We start from the raw sequence: 22,954 nt of genomic DNA, 5'->3' as shown, positions 1-22,954 counted from the left end.
GCATGCTCGGTTTTGGTGCCGAGCATTGTCGTCGTAGGAGACCTAATCAACGACACAAAGAGTTATTTATTTTTATTCATATTTTTTTTAGTCGCTTTAAGAATCGAGTGCTTTTCACACGCCCTTGCAACAATTTTTTTTTTACGAATAGTTTTTTTTTGCTACGTATTTTTTGTGCGGGCACCGAGGCTGCTGCGCCTGACCCAAAGGCCAGGCAGCAACTTCAGCGCCCAGCGTAGGGCGTGAGAAAATTTAGCGCCCAGCCAGGGGCGTTGAAAATGCGTCCCTGGCTGGTTCTCGTCTTTTGTTTGCGTATACTTTTTGTTTATGCGACTTTGATTTTGTGTGCTTGCCCAATAACGTCCTTTACGCGTTGTGCAGCGTTTGTGGGATTCATTACGGGCCATCCCGAGCGTCACTTATTTTTGCGGCGATCGTTCGGGTTTGCGGAACACGTATCTTGGTATAACTCTTTGGCCAATTGGTTTATGAATGTTTGGGCAATTTTTAAGGTCGTTGGTTTTCTAACATTGTTTGTCACACACAATCATACATTTCGCTACACATAACTAACATTACATCATGAGGCAATAATAATATGTCATGTAGTTTATGATAGGCTTCTATGGGTAGTATTTGCGCATGGCTTGGTACTGCTTCTATCGCAGATCCAACACATGCCCCGGTCGATGTAGTGCCTTCAACAGACGAATTTCGCCCAAGAGGCCAATCACGATGTAAGCCAAGGGGGCATGCACCAATGAGAGGGACCTAATGGGCGAGCGATTGGGTTTGGGACGGGTGTACTACTAGCGAAAGTGCCGAGTGGACAACATTCGAAACGTATGCACCCCCCGGTTGGCGATGGGTATCCTTAGTCCCAACTCCCGAGGTGAAACATCCAAGGGAGCCAAGATTCGTTATGCGGTTCTGTCCGTTCACATTAATATGCTAATTTTCAGGTCGTCCCAACTTGATGGGGAAATAAACGCGGGGTAGGATCGTTTCACCCTTCGGCTATTTTTATTACCTACAAGCACGAGTATTTCCTTCACTATCCCAGTGGAGTCGTCACTGTGAGGGGGTCGAAAAAGCACGAGGCTAATGCGTGACCTCGTCCCTCGTGGGTGTGACGTTTCTTTTTGTCAAATCAAGTGTAATTAGGTTTCCTGTGAGTTTACACCCAATTGACTAGTAATATAGGAGTCACCATTCAGTTTTTAACGACAATGAGAAAAACTGACAAAGCCCGGTTATCGTGACATAAAGGGAGTGCAATTATGTTTGACCACGACGGCCGTAGGTTCCCTTGTGATCCCTGGTGTGGGGATCTCTCAACATACACCCGCAAGGTAGAGATTGAGGGTTCGGGGGAGTGTAACTACCGAGAGGAGTACTCGCTCTTCGATAACTCCAGAGGCAGGATATCCTTACTAGCTCAGCATAAATAATTGAAGGGACATACGTTAACTATTAAACTAATCTGAGTTGATTTTAACAATATGCGACATATAATACTAGATCGATCGCGATTATCTGATTTAGATTGTTTTAAGGGACCTAGCATGATAATCCAATTTCCCAACATATTATCTTTATTAGGCGTGATAGAACAATCAGATTTGATTAGTTTAACAGTTCATAAATGGGCGAGGAAAGCAATTAAATCATGCGAAGGGGCACATTACGACGCACCCTTGAGAGGTGCGTCACAATTCTCAGAAAACTAACCACTTTGACTTTGCTATTTCTCCTTTTATTTAACGAATGTCAAACTACGGGACATGATACGTTCTGTTCGATTTTTGGATCGATTGCGACAGAACGCGTGATCAATTTCGCAGCGTGAGGCTTAGGCTTAGGGGTTGGAGTCAATACTCAGAATAATGAATTGTGTGTTGTTTCACGTCGAATTTGGGGCTATATTTATAGAAAAGAGTTTGTGGAAAGATAGAATTTTAGAGCTCTAATCCACGAAGAATTAGGAAAGAACACGTCCCAGGTAATTTCAGCGCCAAGGGCTGGGTGCCGAAGATTTCGGCGCCCAGAGCCAGGCGTTGAAAATAGGGTCTGGTCCGTTTTCTTTGTCAGTTTTGGACTCTAAGAATCCGGAGTGTTTGAGACTTATTCGAGTCTTTTACGCGTATTAACTTTATGACGGAATGCGTCTGGGCCCGTTACGAACTCTAGGCTTGTTAGGATTTTAATTAATACATAACTCTTATTTTCGAATCATATTAGGAATAGGATTCTTCTTGTAATTTCTATCTCATTTAGGATTTATGTTGGAGTGCAACACCTAATTCTGACAGGTTTCTATCTTTTACGACTTGCCACTTTTAACAACTACCCATTACGGAAGTTACTATTTTTAGCAGGTTTCCCTGAATAGCAGGTTTCTATAAATAGCAGGTTTCGGGTGAAATGAAAAGGGTGATTGAGATTCGTTATTTTATAGGAGATGCGTTGCCAAGTGGAGATTTATGTTCTCATCATCGAACCTTCCCTTTCGGGAATGGGGACAAAAGTAGGTGTCTACACTTTTCTTGACTGATAGAGTAGACCAAGATCTGGTTTTCCTCGTAGATAACTAAATAAATGCCTTATTCCATTCCAATGTCTCTTTGTTGGCGAATTGCTATACCTGGCTAACAAGTTCACAGAAAAAGAAATATCGGGTCTAGTATTGTTAGCTAAATACATTAAAGCGCCAATTGCACTTAGGTAAGGTACTTCAGGACCAAGAATTTCTTCATTTTCATCTCGAGGTCTGAATGGGTCATCTTTCATATTCAAAGATCGAACGACCATAGGGGAATTCATAGGATGTGCTTTGTCCATGTAAAAGCGTTTTAAAACCCTTTCTGTGTAATTTGATTGATGGACAAAAATTCCCTCTTTCAAGTGCTCAATTTGTAGTCCAAGACAAAACCTGGTTTTCCCAAGATCTTTCATCTCAAATTCTTTCATCAAGTATTTTGCAGTTTGCTCAAGCTCTCTTGGAGTTCCAATAATATTTAGATCATCCACATATACTGCAATGATAGCGAATCCTGAGTGAGATCGCTTAATGAAAACACAAGGACTGATTTGGTTGTTTTTGAATCCTTCTTTCACAAGGTATTCACTAAGACGATTGTACCACATCCTTCCAGATTGTTTTAGTCCATAAAGTGACCTTTTCTGCTTTATGGAAAGCATTTCTTTAGGCTTGTGGTTTTCTGGTTTTTAGTCCTTCAGGGACTTTCATATAAATGTCTGCATCAAGTGATCCATACAAATATGCGGTCACAACGTCCATTAATCGCATTTGCAGTTCTTTCGAAACTGTCAAGCTTACCAGAAATCTTAGTGTAGTTGCATCAACTACTGGAGAATATGTCTCCTCATAATCAATCCCTGGTATTTGAGAAAAACCTTGGGCAACTAGCCTTGCCTTGTATCTTGTGACTTTATTGTTCTCATTTCTTTTTCTCACAAATACCCATTTGTGTCGGACAGGTTTTATACCCTTTGGTGTAGTGGATATTTTCCCAAAAACTTCTCGTTTTTCAAGGGATTTCAGTTCTGCCTGAATTGCCTCTTTTCATTTTGGCCAATCATGCCTGTGGCGACATTCATCCACTGTTTTTGGTTCAGGGTCATCATTATCAGATATCAATTCAATTGCAATGGAGTAAGCAAATATTTGATCAACGATAACATTTTTACGGTTATAATGTTTCTTGGTTGAAGCATAGTTAATCGAAATTTCATCATTGTCGACTTCTTTATGATATTCTTCCTCCTCTTTAGGAGGATCATCTTTATCTTTATTTTCCTCTTCATCTGGTCTTTCATGACCTTCTTTTGGAGGATCAATATTGATTTCATTTGTTACTCCATCAGGCCTCTTTACTTTTCTTGGCTTAGAATCTTTTGAACCAAATGGCCTTCCACGTTTTCGTCGTGCCATAGACTCATTTTCAATGGCCTTATTATCAGTGGGAATTTCAATGCGTGCAGGTGCATTTTCTGTTGGTATATGTGACTTTGTCACCTTCTTTGTGTCCGTGAATGCATCAGGCAATTGATTTGCAACACTTTGTAAATGAATAATTTTCTAAACTTCCTGTTCACATGAATTTGTTCGTAGATCAAATATTGACAGTTGTGTTGCATTCCATGTGATTTCAATCTCCTTTTTCCGTGGGTCCACCTTCTCTCCCCCTAAGGCTGGGAATACAGACTCATTAAAATGACAGTCAGCGAACCTTGCCTTAAATAAATCGCCAGTCATTGGCTCAAGGTATCTAATTATGGATGGGGACTCATACCCAACATAAATTCCCAGCCTTCTTTGTGGACCCATTTTTGTGCGTTGGGGTGGAGCAATGGGAACATACACGGCACAACCAAATATTTTTAGATGTGAGACATTTGGTTCTCGACCATATACTAACTGTAGAGGTGAGAACTCATGATAAGCTGTCGGTCTCAATCTTATTAACGATGCCGCGTGTAAAATAGCATGGCCCCAAGCAGATGATGGTAATTTTGATCGCATTAACAATGGTCTTGCAATCCATTGTAGCCTCTTGATCAGTGACTCAGCGAGACCATTTTGTGTATGTACATGAGCCACTAGATGTTCAACAACGATTCCAATCGACATGCAATAATCGTTAAAAGTTTGGGATGTAAATTCCCCAGCTGTAGACACCTACTTTTGTCCCCATTCCCGAAAGGGAAGGTTCGATGATGAGAACATAAATCTCCACTTGGCAACGCATCTCCTATAAAATAACGAATCTCAATCACCCTTTTCATTTCACCCGAAACCTGCTATTTATAGAAACCTGCTATTTATGGAAACCTGCTAAAAATAGTAACTGCCGTAATGGGTAGTTGTTAAAAGTGGCAAGTCATAAAAGATAGAAACCCGTCAGAATTAGGTGTTGCGCTCCAACATAAATCCTAAATGAGATACAAATTGCGAGAGGAATCCTATTCCTAATATAATTCGAAAACAAGAGTTACGTATTAATTAAAATCCTAACGAGCCTAGAGTTCGTAATGGGCCCAGACGCATTCCGTCATAAAGTTAATACGCACTAAAAGACTCGAATAAGTCTCAAACACTCCGGATTCTAAGAGTCCGAATCTGACAAAGAAAACGGCCCAGACCCTATTTTCAACGCCTGGCTCTAGGCGCCGAAATCTTCGGCGCCCAGCCCTGGGCGCTGAAATTACCTGGGACGTGTTCTTTCCTAATTCTTCGTGGATTAGAGCTCTAAACTTCTATCTTTCCACGAACTCTTTTCTATAAATATAGCCCCAAATTCGACGTGAAAAAGACAACACACAATTATTATTCTGAGTATTGACTCCAACCCCTAAGCCTAAGCCTCACGCTGCGAAATTGATCACGCGTTCTGTCGCAATCGATCCAAAAATCGAACAGAACGTATCATGTCCCGTAGTTTGAGATTCGTTAAATAAAAGTAGAAATAGCAAAGTCAAAGTGGTTAGTTTTCTGAGAACCGTGACGCACCTCTCAAGGGTGCGTCGTAATGTGTCCCTTTTCCATGATTTAATTGCTTTCCTCGCCCTTTTATAAACTGTTAAACTAATTAAATCTGATTGTTCTATCACGCCTAATAAAGATAATATTTTGGGAAATTGAACTATCATGCTAGGTGCCTTAAAGCAATCTAAATCAGATAATCGCGATCGATCTAGTATTATGTGTTGCATATTGTTAAAATCAACTCAGATTAGTTTAATAGTTAACGCATGTCCCTTCAATTATTTATGCTTAGCTAGTAAGGATATCCTGCCTCTGGAGTTATCGAAGAGCGAGTACTCCTCTCGGTAGTTACAGTCCCCCGAACCCTCAATCTCTACCTTGCGGGTGTATGTTGAGAGATCCCCACACCAGGGATCACAAGGGAACCTACGGCCGTCGTGGTCAAACATAATTGCACTCCTTTTATGTCACGATAACCGGGTTTTGTCAGTTTTTCTCATTGTCGTTAAAAACTGAATGGCGACTCCTATATTACTAGTCAATTGAGTGTAAACTCAAAGGAAACCCAATTACACTTGATTTGACAAAAAGAAACGTCACACCCACGAGGGACGAGGTCACGCATTAGGCTCGTGCTTTTTTGACCCCCTCACACCAGCATTGTCGAGTCTTTTTTTCTTTACTGTGTGGTCTGGGAATTGAGTTCGTAATTTGGTGATATGGGCAAGTAGAATTGCAAATGCAACATTTCTACTTGACAAGAGACTCACATGTGACCATCGTGTTGAAGCATCGATCAATACCATAAAATATCGGAATGGTCCACTTGCAGGATTAATTGGCCCGCAGATATCTCCCTGAATTCTTTTTAAAAATGATGGAGATTCAGTGGCAATTTTATTTTTGGATGGCCTTATAATCAGTTTGCCAAGCGAGCATGCAGAGCATGTCAATTCATTTGATCGGGGTATTTTAACATTCTTTATTGAATGCCCGATTGAATTTGCTACAATCTTGTGCATCATTCCTGTTCCAGGATGACCGAAACGGTCATGCCATAATGTAAGAAAATTCTTGTTATCTAACTTCTTCTTAGATATCATATTTATTTCAATTGGCCGTATATCCATACAATATAGCCCTGAAGAGTATGCTGGCAATTTCTCATAAATATGTTTCTTGCCACATTTTTCTGCCGTGAGGCATAAATATTCTTTTTGATCCACTGTCATTGTTTCTAGATGATATCCATTTTGACGCACATCTTTGAAACTTAAGAGATTTCTTCAAGATTTACTCGAATATAAAGCGTCATTAATAGTCAATTTTGTTCCATTTGTGAGCACAATGCAAGCTTTTCTTGACCCTTCTATTAGCTTTGCTGTCCCGGAAATTGTATTGACATTTGCTTGGTACATTGTTAGTTTTGAAAAATACTTCCTATCTTTTAAGATAGTATGTGTTGCTGCACTGTCCAGAAGACATTGGTACTTGGAATCAACTTCAGGTAGATTCATATCTTCATAAATAAATATGCAATTAGTTTAGAGAAACGATTATAATAAAATACTTTATTCACGAAAATTAGAAATTCATAACAAGGTAATCGAAAAATACATAAGAAACAAATATAAAAACGATACATGACATAGTTTAGATGGGGTATTTATATGTTACTATTATCCCCAAATATCAGATAATTGCCACTATCAGGGTTATCATTGAAGAAATCAGATACATCAAAGCTTGGCCCTGAGGAATTTTCCTCATCTACATAATTTGCCTCGGCAACTTTTCCTTTGCCTTTTATTGAGGCTTGGTACAGATCTACCAAATGTTTTGCAGTACGGCATGTTTTCCCCCAATGGCCTGTCATGCCACATCTAAAACATGTGTCTTTCTCTTTTGAGGGGGTGTGCTTTTGATTTCCTTGTTGATGCCATTTGTGATTATTATTTCTAGGGCCCAGATAACCCCTGCCACGACCACGACCACGTCCACGGTGGTTTCCGCGTCCTCTACCGCGGTGGTTAAATCTTCCACGTCCACCTCTATGGGCAACATTTGCCTCAGGTGGGTTTGAGCTTTCAACGGCATTCGCTTCATTGAATGCCATAGACCTAGTTGGTCTAAGATTATGGTTCTTTAACAGAAGACCATTATTCTGTTCAGCAACCAACAATAGAGAAATCAGCTCAGAATATCTCTTAAAGCCCCTCTCTCGGTATTGCTGTTGCAATAAAATATTATTCGCATGAAAGGTGGAGAAGGTTTTCTCTATCATTTGATCTTCTGTGACCGCTTGATCACAGTATCTCAGCAATGATACAATTTTGAATAACGTGGAATTTTAAAATCCTGGAACCTCAGATTAGTCCAGTCAAATTGAGCCTTTGGCAGGAGCACCCTTTTATGGTGTCCATATCTTTCTTTAAGGCTATCCCACAACTCTTTGGGATTCTCCACCATTAGATATTCAGTTTTCAGGCTATCATGTAAATGATGCCTTATAAGGACTATGGCTTTGGTCTTTTCCTGCTCGGTGCCAATTTTGATTTCTGTAGTGCCTGGAACCAGTGTATCTTTTATGGTATGGTCCAGGCCTTGGGCTTTTAAATCCATCTGTGCATCAACAGTCCATTCCAAAAAATTGTGCCCAGACAAGTCCAGCACATTGAATTGTCTTTTCATCAAATCTCCCATTTTAACTACAATCAAATAATCATTAAACTTAGTAATCAACATTATAATTAATTAATCATATTCATAATAATTAACTATTAAAATTTTATGTTTTCTTCTCCCCCTTAGTTTATTATTATGAATCACACATAAATAAATCAAATAAGTCATGATAATAACGTTAATTAAAAGAGAAAAAATAATAATAATAATATACATATGGTAAAAAAAAGGAAAAATAAAAATAAAAATGCAACAAAATGCAATTAATACATCAAAATGGAAAATGAAGTACTACAAAAATTATGCATTTCGTTCTTACTTGCTGGAAATAAACAAAAAAAATGGAGATCTTCATTTGTTGAAAATTATGAAAATCATTAATGTCATAAGAAGGACTACTAAGGCCATTATTAAAACAAAATATTGTTTTAATTTTCTTAAATCTTCCTGGAAGGTGAAGACGTGTGGAGGGTCGGGATTGCCGGCCGGGAACATGTTTGATCGGAAAAATGGAGGAGGAAAATTAGAGGGAAAATTTGTGTGGTTTTGGATTAAAAGTAAGAAGGAGATAAGATGTTGTGTGGTGAAAATGGGACGGGTAATCCCCCTTTTATAGGGGATAAATCATGATTGTATTATACAATTTGTTACAGTAAACTGGTATACTATAGTCTAAACAGGTTAATAATTTTAGTATTTACCAAAAAAAAATGTCAGTGTGGATTTGAAAAGAAATAATGGATATATAGAATTAAAGTTGTAAAAGGATATCCCCCCGGGATGCAAGCCGTAATGGTCCGAGAACCCTAGTCTGTTTAAGAGATCGTGGGTTCGAGAAACAAAAATAAAGATGTAGCTGAAAATAAAGGCTACATCGCTTTTACCAAAAAATTATTTTATTTTAAGTCTAGTCTAGCTATATGTATGTAGGCATGCAAAGGAATAGTATATATATGTAATGATAATGCATGGCTAATGTTACTATGCATGCAAGTAGTACGTAAGAGTGCATATATACAACTATGCATGGATAAGAAAAACAACCAAGTGTCATGAATATAGTACATAAACATTTTCTCTTTTTACCAGGTTGCCCATAACACCGAAAACAATGTGAACTTTCTTTGATTATTAAAACGGGTGTTTAGAGTTTCTGATATAGAGGATCCCAAATATGGGCAACTATAGAGCATACTCCTCAAAAATATTTTGTTAAGAATATATACCACCTTTTCTAAATTTTGAGTAACATGTAAAAATATACCTGAAAAAAAAACTCGTGCTGATTACGTGTTATAAAATGAGATGAAAACAGATAGTTTTGCAAGTAAATTACAAGCAATAACTAGAGGAAGTTTTTTCTACCGGATTGCTCTTTGCAATCTCCTCTATTTATACTACAAGATTCACTATGCACTTAGACATTTTAGTCAAAAACTTACACGTATACATCTACCCTATGTATAGCTTAAAGGAAAAAACTAAGGGAAGCATTTAATGGGGGAATAGCATACATTCAATATTTGTGGGCATTCACATTTGTATCTCAACAGTCTACTATTATAATAAAGTAGTAGTTGAAGGAAATTATTATTTTCTTACCAAAGTAATTTTTTTTATTAAAAAAAATAAAGTCCAAATCAATTTGTACAAAGTAATAAGAAGTAGACCAGAAAAAACTGACTCTGACCCGAAAAATTGACCCGTTTATCCAATCTGTAACCCGAATTTGACTCGAAACAACGACTCGAAATTAACCCGCAAACCAAATAAATCGACCCAAACTCAAAATCGACCCGGAAGTGATTTGACCTGAAATGACTCGAAATCCGAATGACTCGAACCGAAATAACCCGAACCGATCATCACCTGAAACCAAATTAACTTGAACAAAAAATAACTGTAAAATTTAAATCAACCTGAACCGAAAAGAATTGAAGAACCGAAACCAATCCGAACGAAAAAACAACTCAACTTTACCAATAGTTTAAATATGTTTTTTAATTATATTTTTAGACAATTAATATTATTGTTATTTAATTTATATTATTATTATTTTCATTTTATTTATTTATTCCATTTTATGCTATAGGAAAAAGGTTTTGATAATGTTATGATACGTGTAAATTAAATACATTAAAGTGAACATAATAAATCAAATCATATACTCCGTATACAAGCATAAATTTTATTTATAACGACATATTATCCTTGAAGTAATTCCAACTTTTGGTCTTAATATTAGTTACGTACTTTACTAAATTATGATAATTTATTGTTAATCACTAAAATATATTACAGAGTATTATATTTGTCCATGTCTTGTCTTCTCACCTATAAACTAATAGTAAAGAATGAAATTTTGACCTTGAAAGATCAATCGGGCCATTGGATTGAGGGCCAACATCAGGTGCAAGATCTTGTGGTCAATTCTTTAAAGCAAGTTTTTAAGTCCTCGGCAGACATTCCTATCAATGATGAGCTTGACATGGTTTTAAGGGAGTTATATTTGCCTAGGATCTCTCAGGAAACTATTGATTTGCTTCAGAGACCTTTCTCGAATTCTGACATTAAAACGGCTATGTTTGCTATGGGAAATTTGAAGTCTCCGGGTCCAGACGGTTTTACGGTTGAATTCTTTAAGATCCATTGGGACAAGGTGGGACAGTGTGTTTGCGATGCAGTGAGTAGTTTCTTGACAACTGGGTTCCTTTTGAAGGAATGGAATCATTCTCTTTTAGTTATGATTCCAAAACGTGACATTCCAGAAGAGGTAGGGCATCTCAGACCAATTAGTCTTTGTAATACCATTTATAAGTGTGCCTCAAAATGTTTGGTGATTCGAATGAAGTCTGTCTTGCCAGACATTATCTCTCCAGCTCAACATGCTTTTATTTCTGGAAGATTTATGACGGATAATATTCTTCTCAGCCATGAGCTTCTTGACAAAATCAATAGTAAGAAGAAAGGGAAGGATTACTTGGCTTCGATTAAAATCGATATGAGTAAAGCTTATGATCGGGTTCATTGGGATTTTCTCCTTCGCATACTAAAAGCATATGGGTTTCCAAATCAGTGGATCCAATTAATTCATCAGTGCATTTCTACTGTTTCTTACAAGGTTCTTGTCAACGGCAATACTTCAGAACAGTTCCATCCAAAGTGTGGTATTCGACAGGGGGATCCTTTATCACCTTTCCTGTTTCTTTTCTGTATGGATGTGCTATCCAGGATGATACAACTTGGCTCGGATCTGGGGTTTTTTCAAGGAATTCGTCTTACGAGGGGTTGTCCTTTAATCTCACATTTGTTCTTTGCTGATGATGCTCTTTTTTTCTTCAAAGCTAAAAATGATAGTTGTGCACAAATTTCAAATACTATAAGTAGATTTTGTAGAATCTCAGGGCAACAACTCAATCTTCAGAAGTCTCATTTTAAACTAAGTCCTAATACTCCTTTGTTAGATCAACAAAATTTCAGAGGAATCTTGAGGATGGATTTGGTCTCAAATATGGGTACACATTTAGGAGTTCCTATTGATCTTGTGAGGAAGAAGAGTACTAATTTTCAATTTATTGTGGATAGGGTGGTCAACAAGATTAGCTCCTGGAATTATGTTTCTCTTTCCCAGCCTCAGAAACTTATTCTCATTAATTCTGTGCTTATTTCGATGGCTTCCCATGTTCTGAATTGCATGGAATTACCGTTATCAATCTCTTATAAGGTTGATTCGATTCTGGCACGGTTCTTCTGGGCAAATCGAGCAAACTCGGGAATGCACTGGGTTAAGAGGAAGATTATTCAACTTCCTAAAGGATTGGGTGGTTTAGGAATACGTAGTATGGTCTGCCTTAATAAAGCTTTGTTAATGAGACAGGCATGGCGTATCCATAGCAATCCAAATTCTGTGTTATCAGACATTTGTAGGCGGAATTTTCAATTTCCTCTCCAGACAGGTAATATAACTAATGTTTCTTCTCGGAGGTTATCTTGGGGTATGAGGGGTATCTTTCGAGCTAGTAATCTTCTGTTCAAGGGTTGTGATTGGAAAATTGGAAATGGTAAGAAAGTTTGGGCTGGTAAGGATAGGTGGGTCAATGGAAGAGTGCCTGAGTTTAAATCAAATGTCACACTACTCAATGCAGCTACATGGAAAGTTAATCATTTTATTCTTCCTAATGGTTCTGGTTGGAATCTTAATCGGGTTCATTCTTGTTTTGAGTTTAACGACGCCAGGGAAATTGTGGCAACAGAATTGCCTTCTACTAGTGTTGAAGATTTTCTTTACTGGCGTTTTCACAAGTCGGGTAAGTTTACTGTTAAAACAGCATATGCAATGTTAGCAGTGGAGGATTATGGGTTGGCACAGGCCCATCCAGGTTTGGATTTTTTTAAGATTTTGTGGGCTCTTAAGATCCTCCCAAAATGGAAGGTTTTTTTGTGGAAATTGTTTCACAATGGAATTGCTTCAAAAGTGAATGTTGGAAAGAAAGGAGTTCAGTTGTCTCTTACTTGTGATTTTTGTGCAAAAGATAACGAGGATATTCAGCACATTTTCAGGTTTTGTGACTGTGCGAAACGCGTTTGGAGGTATGGATCACTTGCGATCCATTCAGAAATCAATGAGAACCTTTCCTTTATTGACTGGGTTCTCTACTATATCCGGCTTTTTCAATGCCAGGATGGGAAGAATAGTGTTAGGGTTATTTATTTCATTGCAACACTTTGGGGTCTTTGGTTATCACGTAATAACCGAATATTCAGGAATGAAAGGGGTGAGGTTCTCGCAGTGTATATTATTATCAGGGAAGGTTTGAAGCAGCAAGAAATCTTTAGCAATCATCCATTTCCTGCATTACGTTTCCTACATCCTCCGGAAAATGATCCGCTTTATCCGCCGGGTTTTTTTAGAGTGATACTTGCTGACTCAGAGATACAAGGAATAATGTCTTTCATTCAGGTTGATGGATCTTGGAAGAAGAATACTCGGATAGCTGGAATGGGTTGGGTGCTTAGTAATCCTCTGATAACATCGGATAGGATCTTAGGTGGAGCTTCTGTAGGGACAGCGAAGTCAGCTCTTCAAGCGGAGGTCCTTGCATGTTTGTTTGCACTTAGATGGAGCATTACAGCTACAGTTCGACATATTACTGTTCTAACGGATTCTCATATGTTGGTTGAAATGCTTCTCCAACAAAGCACGATTGACATTAACCTGCTTTGGACCATAACTGAGATTAAGCGTCTGGGAAGAATGTTCGACTGGTGCAGCATCCAAAAGGTAGGTCGAGATCAAGTTCAAGGTGCTCACGACATTGCAACCTCTGCAGCTGCAACTTCTATTTCTTTTGCTTTCTTTCCTTAATGTTTGTTTAGCACTTGTCAAAAAAAAAAAAAAAAAAAAAAAAATACTAAAATCGCCTAATTTATCACTTGTAAAAATGTAAAAAATATAACAATTAAGTTATCGTTTACAATACCTACCATAGCATAAACCATTGAACTTCGAACTGTATACGCTTTATCCCATAGTTTTTTTGTAAAAAAATAATATTGTTTTAATAATAATAATAATAATAATAATAATAATAATAACAACAACAACAACAACAACAACAACAACAACAACAATAATAATAATGAATAATGCGAGTAATAATAATGATGATAATAATAATAATACGGAGTAGTAATAATAATAATTTTATGAATGACCACCAAATCTAAAGAGAAATTAATAACCTAATCAAAATTCGAAACCCGAAAATTTTGATCCAACTAGAAAAACTCGATCTAACCTGAAACTTCCGATATATATAACCCGAAGAACCTGATCTGATATGAACCGATCTGATATGAACCAATCTTGTATTGAACAAATTCGATATCGACCAAAAATTATGACCCAAACCAGATCTGACCCGATTATCAAAAATAGAATTAACCCTAAACCCGAATGGACCCAAATCACCCAATTCACACCCGAACCCTATCCGAAGTATAAATGACCCAATTAAGCCGAATGTACCCGATTCGAATCTGATTCAAACAACACGTTTTCCAGGTCCAGTAAGAACTATGAACATATATAGGTGGGAAAGGGGAAAAAATGCTTTTATTTATTAAAAATAAACATTAAAAGGCTAGTGATATTTTTTTCCTTGTCTAAAAAGGATAAATATAAAACATGGGGAAACTTTCCCTTGGTGAAGAAAAATTAGAATGGTAGAACAATTGTATGAATCATGAATGCCTCTCACTTTAATCGTTATTCTACATTGAAATTTCCCTTTCTCCTCCCATTTTCAGGTATTGTAACGTGAACTAGTCCCCATTATATAAACACTTTGGACTCACAGAAAAGAGTATACTTCTAAAATGTGGATGTTTAAAGTTTAATGGTCCAAAAATACAAAATCATTCAAATATGTTATGTAGTACAGATGTTGGATAAATAAAGGCCGAAAGTGATGCATGAAAGAGTAAAGAAATTTTCACCGGTGGTAAGAAAATACCTGAAAATGATGGGTTGCTGTTTGTTTTTGGATCATTTGGCCGGAAATAGTTGACTCACTTCACATGCTCTACTTTTTTTATGGAAATAATTTTATGTTTTGTTGCTTTCTTCAACAACTTTGATGAGGAGTACTTTAGATGATCACAAATTCTTATTTACAATGGGTGTACAATAAATATTGTACACCGAAGTAAAAGTTGATTCAAAATATTTAAAAGTTACGTTTATATATGTAAAAGTTATCTATTTTTTAATGATAAAATTTTTCATTTCAATAAAAATTATTTCTTCAAAATCACTAATAATGTATAAATTAATCATTTAACCCTTTAAAATGTTTATCTATCAACTTTTTAATTTTATAATATAAAAGTTACAGAAAAATAGGTTAAAGTTACGAAAAACTGCATAAAAGTTAACTTGGTGTACAATAAATTTATTGTACACCTTGTGCGCGCAAGACCTTTTGTTAGATGATTCAGTGTTTTGTATTATTACAACATACGTAGTAGTTACATATCATATGCGCTAAATTGTCTCTATTGCTTTTATTTTAGGGTTTCAGTTTTCTTGATCTTTTAGGCCGTAAATAGTCTAATTTCTTCGGAAATTAGATTATTTCCGACTCTTCTCCTTATTTTTCCATTGTTTTCTCTTCATGTTCTATTGTTTTTTATTTGTATTCCGTTTGTTTGTTACCAATTTATTTTTGGATTGTTCCCAATTTAGTTTTAGGGTTTTCCTAGATTTTCCTAGGTTCTTGATTCTCATCCATGTATGAGAAATGTATTTTTCATGGTTTTAATAACCAGGAAGGTGATCTGGATTCATACGAGTTTAGTTTTTATCATCAACTCTTCGATCGGAAGAGTTCGTGCGCAGATTGCGAAAGACTCTACTTGGAAAGATGCAAAAACATCGAAAATCACTGTTCGGGTCAAGCTAGAAGCGGTGGAGTATGAGATGCGTTTTGGGATACATAATAGTAATTGTTGTGATTGTAACAATGATGTATTTTCTCTAAATATGTGGTATGCAGTTCTATTTTATCATTGTAGATTGTCACTTCTTGATTTTAAATGGGGTAAGGTACACAATTAGTTGTGAGTACAAGTTGGTTTTGGTTTAACTCAACGATATATGTAAAGAGTCATTTTATGTCGTGGCAAATGGGATAGGCTTTCCTAATAAGTTCTTAGACGTACCTATCAACCAAGAGTAGTTTGCTAGACTACTATAAACGGCTTTTTGCTTAGCTAAAATATTTTAGAACTAAGACGAGCCAAAGCATGCTTAGTTCTTTAATTATTTTGAGGATCTTAGATTCATTTTATTGCCACCTGCCGGAACCAAATATTTCGAATAAAATGCCAATGACTTGTTTAAATTGCATGTTTGCATTTCAAGTTATTACTCATGATAAATGTTTAGACTTTGCATGCTTCAATGTATATTTTAATTATTGTTTATAATTAAACATCTTCCACTGCAATAAATCCTTTTAGAAAGGTAACAATAAATTTTCTCGATTGGTAGTAATCCAAGAACGATTCAGGGAAATGAGAGAAAATAAGCAATTTAAAATGTACGTTTCTTATAAAGACTTTTATAGTTGTTTTCGACTATCAAAGTCGACTGACAAACCAGTTGGTGCTTGTGAATTCAAAATACAATGTAGTTTTGAAATCATAAAGCATTGAGTTGAACACTCAACTTTACCAATGGTTAACAACCAAATATCTTTGTCTATTTAATCTCGAATGAGTCTAGCCACTAGACATTCGAATAGATTGATAATCAGAGAACTTTAGAAGCTTCTTGCGAGATAATCTAGTTAAAGCAAGTGTTCAACAAGAATAAAATGACAAGAACTTTGTTGAAATAACATTGGAATTGTCTAACAAAGTATAAAAGTCAACACTTGAGAAGCTAAATCTTAAGACTATAAGAAAGGGTCCAAGAAATAAGAAAACAAAGAACAATTGAAAGGAATTTACAATTATGTTTCTACCTATAAGTTTATGTTTAAAGAGAAGTGACCTAGCAGTTAAACTTACTTAGTATACCGCTTGAGGTTCTTACTTCGGTAATAACTTAAACAAAGGAATCTAGGCTACACTAATGACCTGCAAGTGGAAAATGAAGCATGACATTGCTACTTTAGTTGTAGGGTCATCTAGTTTGTTTTAAGTCCTTTCAAGGCTGAAACTTAATGGCTATTTTGTTCCACAATCGGCATACCTGAATTTATATTTCAAACACAGAAAGACTCACATTCAAAGAAAACCAAAACAATGTTTGTTCGTTTGTTTGAATTAAATGGACATTAAATGGTTGAGTCATGTATGCTTGATTAAAACAAACAACTCTTTAACAAATAAAACCTTACTAGGTTCAAATCTATTTTCTGATTTGAGTTCCACTAATCTTTGGCATTGTTGCTTAGACCATATCAACAAGGTAACGTTCTAAAGCTATATTTTGATGAACTTTTGAAAGTTGAGGGATTTATAGATCATTTAAGAAAAGCTAGTCTTACTTGTTGAAAGTAACAAATGAACTATTGTTAGAACTCCTAAAAAATAGAATTCAAAGCCAAAGAAAGAATTTGACTGTAGGAGCTTTTTTGAGTGGTAGTGGTATTTTTCGTATTTCGTATAACTTGTACATTGAATTTTGTACGTAATTTATGAGAGCTTGATGAATCTTGTTTAAGACCCACCAAGGGCTCTAACTTGTTCAATTTGTCAAGAGTGTGATCAACTAGATTTGACTTGATTTTCTCATTCCCACCCCTAAAAGGGGAGCCAAATTTCAGGTTCGCACAAGTGATGTAATTGAATTTCGAACATAGAAAGTTAAAGCTCAAAATATAGGAAAGTGCGTAAAATACCCCGACGGCTTTTAGAACTTTGAACATTGATGGAGTAGCCACCAAACACGTTTTCGGGTCCGGTTTGGAAAGATCAAATGTAACTCGGGATAAGGCATTGGAATTGAAACCGATTGAAACTCGGGTAAGGGAACGAGACACATATTTGAGTAAATTTTGCAATTGGTTCATACAATACAAGCATCATTTTCGGAGTAAAATCCTAACACGACGCTACTTTTAGGTGGGTGAGCATGTGTAATTAGGACATTGAAATTGCAAAGTTTGTATGGTGATACTTTGCTTTAAGTCAAATTTAAGGAACCTAAACAGATTTGTCCAAAAATTATCTTTGTAAAGGGTGATTAGAACTTGTATTTTGTTGATTTAGCATGTTGGGTGATGAAAGCAATAAACAAGTAAAGCATCATCACAACAGAAATTAAAGTGAGGAATTAGTAAATATACATCACCACCTAGAAAAAGGACTAGGTGGAAACCACATTGCCTAGAAGGACTAGGCAAGTAAAGTTGCATAAATAGTAAGTGCAGAATTGAAAGGTGCAATATTTAAAGGTGCGAAATTGAAATAAGCAATATATAAGCAATAAACATTGAACTTGTATGATATAAATTAAATAACTTGGATATTGAAAGTCCGATTGAGGAACACTTACTCAAAAGTGATTTGGCTCCCGTACAAATCCAATCGTGTAAAAAATTCTCCCTTTAAAATGAGTTTCTCATTAAAAAGTATCACCGAGTTTGTATTTGAATATTGAAATAGAACTTGAATATAGAACTTGAACTTGAATCTTGAACTTGAACTTGAATCTTTTATGTAAAGACTTTACCTTTATTATCTCCATACTTGTATTTGATTCTAGTTTTAGGGGAATGGTTCCTAATGAAACATTATAGAATATTTGAACTTGAAACTTGAATTTATACATGAAATTATATGATTCGCGTGTTCTAACTTAAAGAATGGGTTGCACTTCTTTAAGTATTATGGAACTTGGTATAAAAATTAAATATTTTTGAAAACTTGTACATGGTTGTTAAAAGGAATGTTCTTAAGAGTAAGAACTTCACTTTCTTAACCAAGTTTTGTTGAAAATAAAGCATAAAGATTTAATCTTGGACTTGAAATAGGAGTGTGGAAGATCATTTGAGGGGAGTTTCAAGTATGAAAACCCCTCAAAGATTACTCTTTTAAAGCCTTTCCTAGTTCAAATGAGTATGAACGTCATATGAACATCATTGGATTATTTAGATAATTAGCAAATAGGATTAGCAAAATAATGAGATTGTAGGGACTCAGATTTCCTAAGTAGGCTAGATAATGAGATATGTTCCAAGTCTCCCTTTAGGGCCGATGACAAAACCAATAGCCTAGTCCCACTACTAGAAAAATCGGATACATGGGCAAGTCATAATTGCCTCTAAAAATGGAGATTTAGCCTCTAATGGGTTTCTGAAGCAAAAAAGTGGATGCCTCTAATAAGTCCGTCGCTAATTATTGGTTGCCTCTAAAGGCCCCTTTTTGAGGAAACACAATGTGTTGCTTCTAAAAGCCCATACATTTAGAGGTAACCATATATCCTTGCCTCAAAATATAATTAGAGGCAACCAAATATTGTTGCCTCAAAATATAATTAGAGGCATCCATTTATACTTGCCTCAAAATATAATTAGAGGCAACCATATATCTTTGCCTCAAAATATAATTAGAGGCAATACAAAAAGTTGCTTCTAAAAATCACATCTATTTAGGGGCAACCATATAATTAGCCTCAAAATATATTTCGAGGCAATATAAAAAATTGCTTATGAAAACCACATCTATTTAGAGGCAACCATATCATTTAGCCTCGAAATATATTTAGAGGCAATATAAAAAGTTGATTCTAAACACCACATATTTAGCGACAACCTTATAATTTTGCTTCGAAATATAAAAATTAATTTAGATGCAATTTGAGAATGTCATGAAAGGGTTTTCAGAGAAACCGAAAATAACTACCATTATTTCATACTTATCAGAAGCAAGATCACTTATCAGAAGTAACATGATAAAATAATAACAGTAAACCAGCAATTTTTGATGGAAATCGAAGATTTAATAAGTAATATAATTATCCAAAACAAACCAATATTTGTACAAGATCAACCAAATAAAAAGACCCTAGGCCTTGCAGTACCTACAAACCAAAAACTACAATAAACCACACAAATAAAAATAAAAAATTACCAAAGGCAAACCAAGTTACATTGCTCTAATTTAGTTTTGATACAAACTGACAACAATGTGTGCTACATGTAACTCCTCTTCAGATTTGCAGCCACCTTCAGTCTTCAAAAAAAGCACCAACATTGCGCAGAAAAGATAGCATATCACACAACAAAAAGGTGCAAATCAGCAGGAACAGACCGAGTAGAACAAAATAGCAAAACAGCAGCGTAGCAGGACATCAGAACAAGCAATTTAACGAAACTTTCATGTTTTAGCCTTGAAACCATAGAAACCTGCAAACAGAATTGTCAAATAAGCAGCTGGGCAACAAGAAGATAAATATAGCAGGTCAAAATTCTCAATATGATTTCAGAAGTTCTAGACCTGAGCTAAAAATTCGTATCTGGTTGTATGCTTGCATCCAGTTTTGTTGCTGCTGCACGCCCATTTTAAAGCACCCCACAGCACTCTACCATATGAGCCCTTTCCTAATTCCCACTCAATTACTAGCAAATACAATGAGCATATCCATTTATCAAAGAGTTCATAGCGTAAATTGTTTCATTTTGCATTTTGCATTTTGCATTTTGCACTACTGCATTTTTTGGATTTGTTCATTTTAACATAAATGAAATTGCATAAAAGATCGTGTTCATGGCACAAAAAACAAGATGGTGTTGAAAAGGATAGCATGACGAAGATAATACAAGACACACCCAAGACGAACTTATTGATGGTGGGTTAAAACAAATATTCGTTGTCATTCAAGGAGAGAAGCCGCAGTGCCTCTGTATCCAACGCATACCGGATTACAAATCTTAAATACATACGCTTACATGATAGCCACAATATGGTCACAACATATATTAAGGAAGGGTTAGGGATTCAAGCCAATATCATTTCGTTAACAGATCCTGTATTTTTCTTTAAGTAGTTCAGTATCATTTTTTTTTTTTTTTATAGAGGTAGCTCAGTATCATACTATCCAAAGACGTGAGGAATAAAACATCGCAAGAAGAAGTAACATTCTGATGCTGCAGTTTTCTGCTTATAGCACCAGTAAGAAGAAGTAACATAACCTGTATACCTGAATAGAGGATTTCATGTGCTCGTTTCACCTGTTACCCAGATTGCAGACATGATGAAAATCCAGAAACTGCTTACCTAAGTTGTCGTGTAACGCCAGGTCGAGGAGCTGCAGCACATATTCTGCCCTTTAATAAACGATTAATCAAATGATGATTTACCCAGATCACACAAATCTGGGTAAAATCCCAGCTCGAACCTGTTTGATGAAAAATGATCATTGATCAGCAAAAGGAAAAGGAAAAGGTTATAGTTGCAAGATCAGAGATGTAAAGGACTCAGCAAAGTGTTCAATGGTCTCTGGTGCGTTTATTTTTTCAGAGTCAAAAGAAACTCCACTCCATGTAGCCAAGTGATAGCTAATACATTATTTTGTGGGAACTAATGTCAGTTTGACTACTGAATGGAAACCTTTCTACACTCCCCGTAATTCTAAGCATATTCTACAAGTTCGTTCTATCATCATTATTCCAAAGATGCCAATAAGTTCAGCCTTAGAATACTCCTTTAGATCACCAAAAAGTTGTCTCGTTCATGGAGGAAATCCCCAATTAACCCTCAAATTTTCAACAAAAATGAAATGGGAGCGGGGTCAAGCTTTGCCCTCTTTGTAGTGTACAAATCACTAAATCAGAAAAACAAAATAGTGCAGGAAAACAAAAAAGTGCAGGAAAACAAATCTTACTCAGACATTACCTAGTATCATTATTATCCCTAAACCCTAACTAAGAAGTGTCAAATGTTACTCAAAAATCCAAAAAAAGAACCCACATACAGGAATCTAACCAGTAACCATGATCACAAAATAAAATACTTACGATCATGAATATATCAATAAATACAGTACAAAAATATGAAATAAAAACAAAAAATTGAAATGGGTATCTCAAAGAAAAACTGACCTCCTTCACATCCACCACAAATAATACCAGGGAATTTGAGACAAAATGAGAGAGTGAGAATCTCTAGGGCCAGGAACAAAAGTGTGAACAGCTGGGTCAGTCAATTTCAGACAAGAAACATACCTGCTTAAACACCTTCATCCATGGTATATAATTAACCTCATCATAATACTTGTTGGTTCAAACATAGTACTTGCTTTGATAGGAATACAATTTGTTGTCGTGACACACCACAAGTTCATTTACTTTTAACTAATTTCATTTACTTAAACTATAAAATTAACGTAAATCATCCAAAATGACATTTTAATAAAAAAGATTGAAATGTTAGTTGTCGATATTGATAGTTTATGGTTATTAATATGTTATCTTCCTTAAAAGTTGAAAAATAAGTATAAGAATTTTAACATTTTGGTTAAGTACTTCAAAGAGTTTTCCCTTTACTTTTAAGGGGCAAAATTGGTTATACCTTTATATATATGTAGAATTTGGATTCGGTGAGAACCACACCCTATAATGACAACTAAGAATTAAGTTGGGTCATTTGATCATCAAAATCAGATGGTCCAAATGATTCCCGTGTCATTAATGGCATTTTCGTAATTATACAACTTTTCAAATTGGTTCTCATTTTTTCACTTTACATTAAATTCAATTTACTTTTTAACTAATTTCATTTACTTTTAGTTGTTTTTCATTTGCTGTTACTATAAAATTAACGTAAACTTATCCAAAACGACATTTTACTAAAAAAAATCGAGATGTTAGTTACCAATGCTGATACTTTTTGGATATCAATGTCTTTTCTTCCTTAAAAGTTGAAAAAATAAGTGTAAGAAATTTCACAATTTGGTTATTTACTTTCAAGTTAATACGATTTACTTTAATGAGTTTTCCTTTACTTTTAAGGGGCGGAATTGATTCTCATTTTCATTATAAACTTGGTTCTTCTGGAACCTGGTTCCTTATATATAAAGTAACAATGACTTGCTTCTTGTGATGTACTTTGCTGAATGTATCTACAGCATTTGGCTCCAAATGTAGATATGGTGTTTAATCACAGATGTAGAAGTCCTGCTGACATTCTGTCAGATATTAAGTTCAGAGTTGCTTGTAGGGCAACTGCTAGTCAGCATCTGTTTCTTTT

The 22,954-nt window shown here is 35.7% G+C and overlaps 1 protein-coding gene and 1 long non-coding RNA gene across 2 annotated transcripts; both read right to left on the bottom strand.

Moving 5' to 3' along the window:
* Positions 1-7,175: 7,175 nt before the first annotated feature.
* LOC110798373 (uncharacterized) lies at positions 7,176-19,193 on the bottom strand. The gene is made up of 2 exons (XM_056832615.1): positions 18,261-19,193; positions 7,176-8,217 (listed from the first exon to the last, which is right to left on the bottom strand). Exon 2 carries the CDS (start codon positions 7,791-7,793, stop codon positions 7,176-7,178), a length of 618 nt encoding a protein of 205 aa, XP_056688593.1. The 5' UTR covers positions 7,794-8,217; positions 18,261-19,193.
* A 511-nt stretch (positions 19,194-19,704) lies between these two features.
* LOC110798374 (uncharacterized) lies at positions 19,705-22,177 on the bottom strand. Its single transcript, XR_002536057.2, has 3 exons — positions 21,808-22,177; positions 20,204-21,104; positions 19,705-20,112 (listed from the first exon to the last, which is right to left on the bottom strand). It is a non-coding gene; the product is annotated as an uncharacterized lncRNA (long non-coding RNA).
* Positions 22,178-22,954: the final 777 nt, after the last annotated feature.

Source organism: Spinacia oleracea, chromosome 6 (assembly GCF_020520425.1).
Source record: "Spinacia oleracea cultivar Varoflay chromosome 6, BTI_SOV_V1, whole genome shotgun sequence".
NCBI classification, from domain to species: Eukaryota; Viridiplantae; Streptophyta; class Magnoliopsida; order Caryophyllales; family Amaranthaceae; genus Spinacia; species Spinacia oleracea.
This window is presented reverse-complemented; position numbering and strand designations above follow the sequence as displayed.